This window comes from Phyllobates terribilis, unplaced genomic scaffold (genome assembly GCF_046119375.1).
Source record: "Phyllobates terribilis strain yellow unplaced genomic scaffold, ASM4611937v1 Scaffold_11__3_contigs__length_659146591, whole genome shotgun sequence".
NCBI classification, from domain to species: domain Eukaryota; kingdom Metazoa; phylum Chordata; class Amphibia; order Anura; family Dendrobatidae; genus Phyllobates; species Phyllobates terribilis.
In genome coordinates, this window is record NW_027362771.1 from 642322706 (window position 1) to 642332575 (window position 9870).

The 9870-nt window shown below is 47.2% G+C and overlaps 1 protein-coding gene across 1 annotated transcript; it reads left to right on the forward strand.

The window, feature by feature from the left end:
- The first annotated feature begins 5278 nt into the window (after window positions 1-5278).
- On the forward strand, window positions 5279-7985 carry LOC141167611 (olfactory receptor 5G9-like). Its single transcript, XM_073654997.1, has 2 exons — window positions 5279-5321; window positions 7042-7985. Exons 1-2 carry the CDS (start codon window positions 5279-5281, stop codon window positions 7983-7985), a joined length of 987 nt encoding a protein of 328 aa, XP_073511098.1.
- Window positions 7986-9870: the final 1885 nt, after the last annotated feature.

The window sequence follows — 9870 nt, forward strand, 5'->3', positions numbered from 1 at the left end:
ATTTATATATACTGGAGCTGTAATTACCGTAGATGCTGAGACAAGATTTGCCCTCCAATAGATACTCATTAAAGGATTTAACTACTCATTCCAATTACAGAGCCTCTAAATTGTCATGAATGGCTATTTTGTCTTACAATATCAACTGTTGTCTCAGTTGAGAAGTGGTTAATTTGCTTGACTGCTGCCTTCCTTGAATGTGGTACCCGTTTATCAGGCTCCATCTACAGATTAAAACCCTGATTCACTGTACTCTAAGGAAAACAGCAGGGCAGCACAGTGTAGCTCAGCGGTTAGCACTGCAGCCTTGCAGCGCTGGGCTCCCTGGGTTCAAAATCCACCAAGGACAACATCTGAAAGAAGTTTGTGTGTTCTCCCCATGTTTGCGTGGGTTTCCTCCGGTTTCTCCGGTTTCCTCCCACACTCCAAAGACATACAGATAGTGAATCTAGATTGTGAGCCCCAATGGGAACACTGGTGATAATATCTGTAAACTGTCTGAATTCTAAAGTGCTGCGGAATATTCTAAAGTGCTGCAGCCTTCTCTATATCTCTCTGCTCCTACTATATACTAATGGTACGTGACCCAACTTTGCCATCCTGATTTCCATGCAGCCTTCTCTATATCTTTCTGCTCCTACTATATACTAATGGTACGTGACCCAACTTTGCCATCCTGATTTCCATGCAGCCTTCTCTATATCTCTCTGCTCCTACTATATACTAATGGTACGTGACCCAAGTTACACCACCCACCCCCCACTTTCATTTATGACCTTGTTTACTCAACCTTTGAGTATCCAGCATCTGGTTCAGCCTTAATCAGCTGATCAAGATGAGCACAGACCACTCCTATCTGGTTCAGAGCTGAATGCATTCTGTTACAAATATATTGAGAGCCAGGAGTCTGTGTCAGACTTTAGTCTATGTTCATCACCTTAAGTGTCCATTAGCTGAAGTGTGAGAAATATGAATTAAATCTGAATTGAATCTGAAGTGAACTGAAGGTAACTGGATACTAAGTCACAGTAAACAATGTTTGTCTTTGTTTTCACTCTCACCCCCTTAATCCTTCACTTCTTACAACCACCCCTAATCCCTACACCTAGTAAGGAACTCTTCATCTCTCCCTCCATTCTCCCCACCCATCTCACCTCCTCCTCAGAGCTATTCCTCAACATACAATCCTTTGCCTCCAAACACAGACAGCCACCTCATGCCCTCTCCTGCTCCCACCTACTAACGCTTTCTCTGCTCCTCCTCACTCCCGGCGACATCTCTCCAAATCCTGGCCCTCCTCACCACATCCCCACAGTCACTTCCACCTCCTACCCACGATCTATCCCAAACTCTCGTAACCCTTCTAACCTTATACCCATCCGCCCAGCCCCCACTTCCCCAATCCCTCTAACAGGAACTCTATGGAACGCTCGCTCCGTCTGCAACAAACTTTCCTACATTCAGACCTCTTCATCACCAACAAGCTTTCCTTCCTTGGCATCACTGAAACCTGGCTCACCCCCTCTGACACGGCCTCTCCTGCTGCACTTTCGTACGGTGGATTCCACCTCTCCCATACCCCCCGCCCCACCAGCAACCACGGTGGAGGAATAGGTTTCCTCCTCTCAGAAAACTGCTCCTTCACCCATATCCCACTGCCGCCCTCAATTACTCTCCCGTCTTTTGAAGTGCACTGCGTGCGCATCTACTCCCCCTCCAACCTCCAACTGGCTGTCATCTACCGCCCCCCAGGATCAGCCACCACTTTCTTTGACCACTTCACCACTTGGCTACTTCATTTCCTCTCCGTTGACATCCCCACTATCCTCATGGGCGACTTCAACATCCCCATTGACACTTCCCTCTCAGCTGCCTCTAAGCTTCTATCCCTCACTTCCTCCTTTGGTCTTACACAGTGGTCTTCCACACCCACCCACAAAGATGGCCACACGCTGGACCTCATCTTCACCCGCCTCTGTTCCCTATCTAACCTCGCTAACTCACCTCTCCCTCTCTCTGTCCACAACCTACTTACATTCTCTACCCTCTCCTCTCCAGGGCAACAATCCCAAAACCACAAACTTGCATACCCTCGCAGAAATCTCGTACACCTTGACCTACACTCACTCTCTGAATCCCTTCTCCCTCTTACAGACATTAGTTCCTTACATGATGCAGATGTTGCTGCCACTTTATACAACACCACAACAGCTGCAGCTCTCGATTAGTTCGCCCCCTCACACATACCAAAGCTCGCACAATCAACAGACAACCCTGGCACACCAGCCTAACTAAAGAACTGCGACGGGCCTCCAGGGTTGCTGAGCGTAGATGGAAAAGGTCCCACTCCAATGAGCACTTCATCGCATTCCAAGAGTCCCTCACTACCTTCAAGTCCACACTCACTGCAGCAAAACAAACATACTTCTCATCTCTCATTTCCTCCCTGTCTCACAACCCCAAACAACTATTCAACCCAGTGCCTCCTTCCTCTCCTCTTATTTCAGCTGAAGACTTTGCCTCATTCTTCACACAGAAGATTGACACCATCAGACAAGGCTTTTACCTAAAGCCCCCACAGCCCCTCCCCACACCTACTCAACCCTCCTCCTCAAAAACCACATTCTCCACCATTACGGAAGATCAACTTTCCTCTTTACTCTCCAACTCACACCTCACCACCTGTAAACTTGACCCAATCCCGTCCCACCTCATCCAAAACCTTACCACTATCTTCATCCCAGCCCTAGCCCACCTCTTCAACTTGTCACTAACAACTGGTGTCTTCCCCTCATGCTTCAAACATGCCTCAATCACACCCATCCTCAAAAAGCCCTCACTTGACCTATCCTCTCTGTCTAGCTATCGCCCCATATCACTTCTCCCCTATGCCTCAAAACTACTGGAACAACACGTCCATTCTGAGCTGTCCTTCCACCTCTCCTCCTGCTCCCTCTTCGATCGCCTACAATCTGGTTTCCGACCGCACCATTCTACTGAAACTGCACTGACCAAAGTTACCAATGACCTACTAACCGCCAAATTTAAGCAACACTATTCTGTCCTCCTCCTCCTAGACCTGTCATCTGCTTTCGACACAGTGGACCATTCCCTCTTACTACAGACTCTCTCATCTATCGGCATCACAGACTTGGCCCTATCCTGGATCTCCTCATATCTAACAGACAGGACATTCAGTGTCTCTGACTCACAGACCACCTCCTCTTCTCACCCCCTATCTGTCGGTGTCCCCCAAGGTTCAGTTCTACGAACCCTGCTCTTCTTTCTCTACACCTTAGGCCTGGGACAGCTCATAGAGTCTCATGGCTTTCATTATCACCTCTATGCTAACGACACACAGATCTACCTCTCGGGACCTGATATCACCTCCTTACTAACCAAAATCCCACAATGTCTTGTCTGCTATTTGATCCTTCTTCTCTGCAAGATTTCTAAAACTCAACATTGACAAAACAGAATTCATCATCTTTCCGCCATCTCATTCAACCCCCCCAACTGACCTATCCATCATAGTCAATGGCTGCCCACTCTCCCCAGTCCCTCAGGCTCGCTGCCTTGGGGTAACCCTGGACTCTGAACTCTCCTTCAAACCACATATCCAAGCCCTTTCCACTTCCTGCCGACTCCAACTCAAAAATATCTCGCGGATCTGCACATTCCTCAACCATGAATCTGCAAAAACACTAGTGCACGCCCTCATCATCTCCCGCCTTGACTACTGCAACCTTCTGCTCTGTGGCCTCCCTTCCAACACTCTTGCACCCCTCCAATCCATCCTAAACTCTGCTGCCCGACTAATCCACCTGTCCCCCCACTATACCCCGGCCTCTCTTCTCTGTCAGTCTCTTCACTGGCTCCTCATTGCCCAGAGACTCCAGTTCAAAACCCTAACCATGACATACAAAGACATTCACAACCTGTCTCCTCCATATATCTCTGACCTAGTCTCCCGCTACATACTTGCACGCAACCTCCGATCCTCACAAGATCTCCTTCTCTACTCCCCTCTAATCTCCTCCTCCCACAATCGCATACAAGATTTCTCCCGTGCTTCCCCCCTACTCTGGAACTCTCTACCCCAACACATCAGACTCTCGTCGACCGTGGAAACCTTCAAAAAGAGCCTGAAGACCCACCTCTTCCGACAAGCCTACAACCTGCAGTAACCACCACTCCACAAATAATGCTGCAGGACTAGCTCTACCCTCACCTACTGTATCCTCACTCTTCCCTTGTAGACTGCGAGCCCTCGCGGGCAGCGTCCTCGTCCTTGCATGGTGAGGGTGAGTTGAATGGCTTCCAGAGGACACCACGGCCGCCCTGCCTTGTCAACAAATGCACCTAAGGCAATGAGGAGAGTCGCTCGGGAGAGGTGTGGGGGCTTATGTGGCACTTCGATCAGGATTTCCATGTATTCCTTTACCGGTTCAGAATTTTACAGCAATCTGTAGCCAGAAATTCAAATTAATCCAAATCGACTGATTTAATGACCATTTGCAGTTTCACTGTACCATCCGTGTGTACGCAGCCATCATGGTACAGGGCCTCATCTAAGTCATTTCCCTATCCACGTTTGTTTCTAGGGTAAGTGTCCTGCTCCTTCCCCCATTTTGATTCCTTTTACAGGCCCATAGCCCTAACGATGACCATTTTACAGCCATTTAAAAGCTTTGAAGTTTGGGTTCCCATTGGCTTACATTGGGTTGAAGTTCAAGTTCGGCGGTTAAGTTTTAACTCTAGTTCGGTCGAACCCGATGAACCCGAACATTCACAGGTCCACTCATCCCTACAGACAACCTGTTCATTAGTTATCAGTTTTTGATATCTCTACACTAATACACATTTCACACACAGATGCGTTGAGAGAAATCTTCTGAGGCAGTTTTGATAAATTAATCAGATACGATAAATTCCCGGTAGACATGAAGCGCGCGGTGGTGTGTAGGTGCCTCGGTAATCAGCACTGAATCTCTGCGCAGAACGATTCTCTGGGGTCACTGGGATGAATATAAAGAGCTCGGGATTGTCATCGCTCGGATACTGTAATAGATATGAGGCATCTGTTCCATATTTTGATCTTTTCGTATATCACAGCTTATTTTTACTAAATTTATCTTCAATTGAAGACATTTAAAAGAAGAATTTGTGAAATTTGGCTTGAACATTGGACCCTGTAGTAAACGTGATGAGAACCATGATATGTTGTGTTCATATTTCCCAGTTCAGTGGATAAATTGTGAATCCAAGCGTTCTGATCATGAGCATTAAAAAAGACCTTAAAAATATACTTGATAATAAAGGTAAGGGTAGACATTGATAGCTTTATTGTATCTGATCTAAAATGTCCCATCTTGTGTGCAGTTATGGATGGACCAAAAGTAGCATATACATCCAAGCCCTGGTCCCTTAACTGTCCCAATGTCACCTTTATCAAATACAAAACAACATTGTTATATATATTACACCTGGGAGTTGGTGTTTCTGTTGCTGATCTTGCATTGAGGCTCAGGAGCTTCAAGTAACTGAGAAGTTTGTCTGAGACAGTAAGCTCAAAAAACCTACCCTGACACTCAGAAGCCAAGCTGTGCTAGCCACCCTATCAAACAGATCCCAGAGGAACCCTGGTTTTCATCCAAACAGGGATCTGGACTTCCAATGGGGCACCCTAGGTTGTGTACACGGCGTAGCTGCTGGCCAGAGGATGGAGTCAGAGGTTAGGATAGTCAAACTACTCTGGTCAGAAACAGAAGGGACAGATCCAGAGTCAGAATCAGAAGGCAATAACATAGTCAGAGGAGTAACCAGGAGATCAGTTAAAAGCAACATCGGTCAAGGTCATATTAGGGAGGGATTGCAGAGACAGAGTAATCAGGGTCACAAGCCAGGTCAAGAAAGGATGACTAGAACAGATAAAGAGCACCAGACTAAAGGGTATATCGAAGCACACTAACCAGAAACCCCAGAAGTATGCTCTGGGTATATACTGGGTGTGAAACTGCCCCATTGGCCAAAGCATGGAGCTGATTACACCAGCTTAACTACTGCATTCTGTCTGGCTGGATGGCATCACAAGTCCCACCAGTATCCATGACTAAATAGTGCCTGTACCGTCCAGTAATACTGGCAATGAGGTCCCCTCCATCACCAGTGCCACCCTCAAGGTGAATAGGACGACAACTATCAACAAAAGCAGACATCGCTGGAGCAGGTAGGGATATAACAGTTACGAAATTTCGGACATCTAATTCCTTAAACTCTCTTATAGTAGTGGACACAATACTCAAGAAGTGAATAGATGGTATAGTATAACACAAAACTTACCATAGAATCGAATATGGACAGATTGCAAAATACAAGGTACCCACAATGTAGAACATTTAAATGTGAGATCATTAGTAACATTTAATAGGTTACTGGTGGGATTACACTAAGAAAAAGTGTAGCTGCAAGTAATCTCCATACCTCCATAGAAAGCTTCAGATGATTATGTCTTCTTTTGGAATTCATGATTTTTATTTTAGTAGTGCCCCTTTATATTTTTATCAGGACATGAGCCCACCAAAGAATTCTCTTGCGGGCCAGCCTAACTATAAAGGTACTAAACCTGTGACACCGACGATGGCACTTAGCTCTTTATAGTTTCAGGAGTACAGTAGAACTGCTTCAGAAACCCACTGCTTTGAGAAGATTACGTGTTCATCGTATACTTTTCATATTGGTCATCTTCTTTGAGAGGATCCCGAGTCTAGAGAACCATTTTTAATTAAACTTTGATGGGTCATCTCAAAGAGGTATCAAAAAGTCAAAATTTGAGGGGTTTGAAATAAAAAAAATATTAGGGGTCATCAGCTAAAAAGATTCTCATAGAGTCATGTTTAAAAATGAACCCAAGAGAAGTTCTGTGACTGCGATCCTGAACAACTACTCTTTAGACATCAGGACATTTTTTACAAGGTATAGGCTTTGTTTAAGTTCTGACCTCTAGTTATATTGTATATCTTTTCATTTATACCACCACAGACATCTTCAATAAGACACAAGTGGCCGTGTTTATATTTTCTGGACTGACTGATCACAAAATTCTACAAACCTTCCTTTTCGCACTCTTCATTGTCATCTATCTTGTCACCATATTTGCGAACCTTGGCCTGGTTGCTATTGTTCATAGATCCTCTAAACTCCAGAACCCAATGTATTACTTTCTGAGTTACCTCTCACTGGTGGACGTCTTCTATTCATCTACCATAACACCTAAGATGCTTTCAGACATTATGTCCTTGAAGAAGACCATCTCCTTTGTAGGTTGTGCTCTCCAGTTCTTCTTCTATGCTTCTCTGGCTTCCATAGACTCCCTTCTTCTCTCCACCATGTCCTATGACCGCTATGTTGCCATCTGCCACCCTCTCCATTATGTCTCCATAATGACTAAGAAGAAATGTCTAAGCCTTGTTCTTCTTTCCTTCTCCGTTGGCTTCTTACAGTCATCAGTACAGACTGGCTGTGCTTTCACTCTTCAATTCTGTGGGTCCAACCTCATTGACCACTTCTACTGTGATGCTCCTCTTGTCCTCAGACTTTCCTGCTCAGATACCTCAACATGTGACATGGTCACTATCTACATTGTCAGTGCTATGGCCATGGGTCCATTGGTGACTATCCTACTGTCATACCTCCTAATTACCTTCTCAATTTCACGCATGCAATCAGCAGAGAGCAGGAAGAAAGCCTTCAGTACCTGCTCATCACATCTCATCTGCATCTCTATTTTCTATGGAACCATATTTTTCACCAACCTGCATCCTCCTTCCCATGTTTTTACCATCCAAGACAAGGTGGCTTCTGTTTTCTACACAGCAGTGACACCAATGCTTAACCCCATTATATATAGTCTGAGGAACCAAGATGTGAAAAGGTCCATCACAGCATCAGTTCAGAAGCAGTTAATGATGTGTACACGTCATTAACTTCCGTCTTACCGGCCTTGGTGTAAACCGGAAAAATGCAATAAAAACAATAAAAAATATGTTATCTTCATATCCTACTCTAAAATAGTCTAGGATATTTTCACACCAAGACCTGGATAAATTGAGGTCAGGTCTAGGAGCCCACTCCAACATCTAGGATCCTGCCATAGACAGTTGTGATTCTAAAGAGGTGATAGAACATTCCCTGTGCTGGCCTCCTAAGGTAGTGCTGTATAAAAGTGGCATTGTGGCGCCCCTGAGGGTTCAGTCGCCACAGAGGTACTGCACCTCACCCAGAGGTGTGGTGTCTCCTTCTCTCAGGTAAGGAGGGAGTGCTACCCGGAACCCCAACACCTGCATCCAACACTACACTGCTCCAGGCCGGCTGGAAGGGCAAGATGCAATGTGTTTCCTGCTGAGCCCTGTCCCTGGCTGGAGTGGGGGGAACCCAAAAGTAGGGGGAACCAGTAGTGGGTGTGGGTGGAAGAAGCAGTTAAGGGGAGCACTTTGATTGTAGGTATATAAAGGGAATCCATTTTAGGGTGGTGAAGGAGAACAGTTAGTCAGTGGGAGAAGACAGTCTGGAAGCAGAGTCTCTTCAGGAGCTCTGCTCCACAAGAAGGGCCCATTCCTAGAGGCCCAGGAGTGGAGCAGAGGAGTAGGCTCCGATTTGCAGAAGGGATCCCAGGGGGTACGGCGAGTGCAGGATGGCACCCGTACGCCCTGAATCTGTCAGAAGACAGAGGGATCGTAGGCTGCAAGAAGGGGACCAGCCCCTGGACCAGTCGTGTAACTTCAAGCCTCGGCAGGAAAAAACGGAGGCTTCTGGCTTATATAGTTAAGTTGCCAAAGCCTCATTCTAATCTCCGTGAGAGTCAAGTAGGTCCGGGAACTCCAGCGAGACAGGAGGGACTTCAGAGCACCCGAGTGGGATTGAGAGTGGGGAAGCGCAGGGCAGGCGGGAGAAAGACCCAGCGTGAAGACAGTCTAGAGAGGAACACAAGAAAGTGGGGTTCTGTCAGATACTCCCAAACTCCCTGAGGAAGAGCTGGACCCTCGTTCTGGTGAACGCAGCGCGACGTGGGAGGCTGTAAGCTGGACAGTGCAACCTGAGGAATTTAACAACTGTGAGTAAAGACTCAGATGACTGCACCGCACTGCCTCTGTCCATTATTTCACCTGCATCATCTTTCCCCCTGCACTACAACACCCAGCGCAACCATCAACCCCTATAAATAATTCCCCTTTTTGGTTGACCGCCCTGGGCCACGGACCGGGTCAGCCACCGTGATATCCCCCAGCACCCAGAGGCCCGGCGGCCGAGTACCCCACGGCCCTGGGGGCACGTCAGCTTTTGGCGTCACGAACAGGATACATGACCAACCTGTTAACGGTGGGTATTGTGTGCCTAAGGAACTGTATTATGGTACTGAATGTGGCGCCCGCCCCAGAGGAATGGCGCCAAAAGCACACCCTGCCCCTTGCAACAGTGACTGTCCTCATAGATGTGTCCATCAAGGCAGGGAGGATGTCGCAAGGAGTGACCGACAGCAGACTACCATGGGACCGCCCCCTGAAAGGGGAGGGGAGGAGGAGAGAAGGAATGGAGACAGGGTGTGGTCTTAACCAGTCTAGACAAACCGCACCCGGCAGCCAGGATCAAGCCTCCGCCTCTGGCCTGCTGCAGTAGCAAGCGACCCCTCTCACCCTGGAGGGAGAAGCCAGTAAATTATCCCAGGAGGATGCGAAATTCCTCCAGAGTGAGATTCTGGAGCTGAGCCAACAAGTAGAATGGGCCCAGCAAGCGGCGGTCACCAAGTGGAGGAGCGAGCTGTTAGAGAAATTGGCAGCACGGTGTAGAACAGCACAGGATGCCAGCAGCGGC

Bases quoted from the DNA above. Each gene is read 5' to 3' on its own strand.
- LOC141167611 (XM_073654997.1), top strand. From the start codon at position 5,279: ATGAGCATTAAAAAAGACCTTAAAAATATACTTGATAATAAAG. The intron at 5,322-7,041 runs GTAAGGGTAGAC...ATACCACCACAG, and splicing joins AAATATACTTGATAATAAAG to ACATCTTCAATAAGACACAA.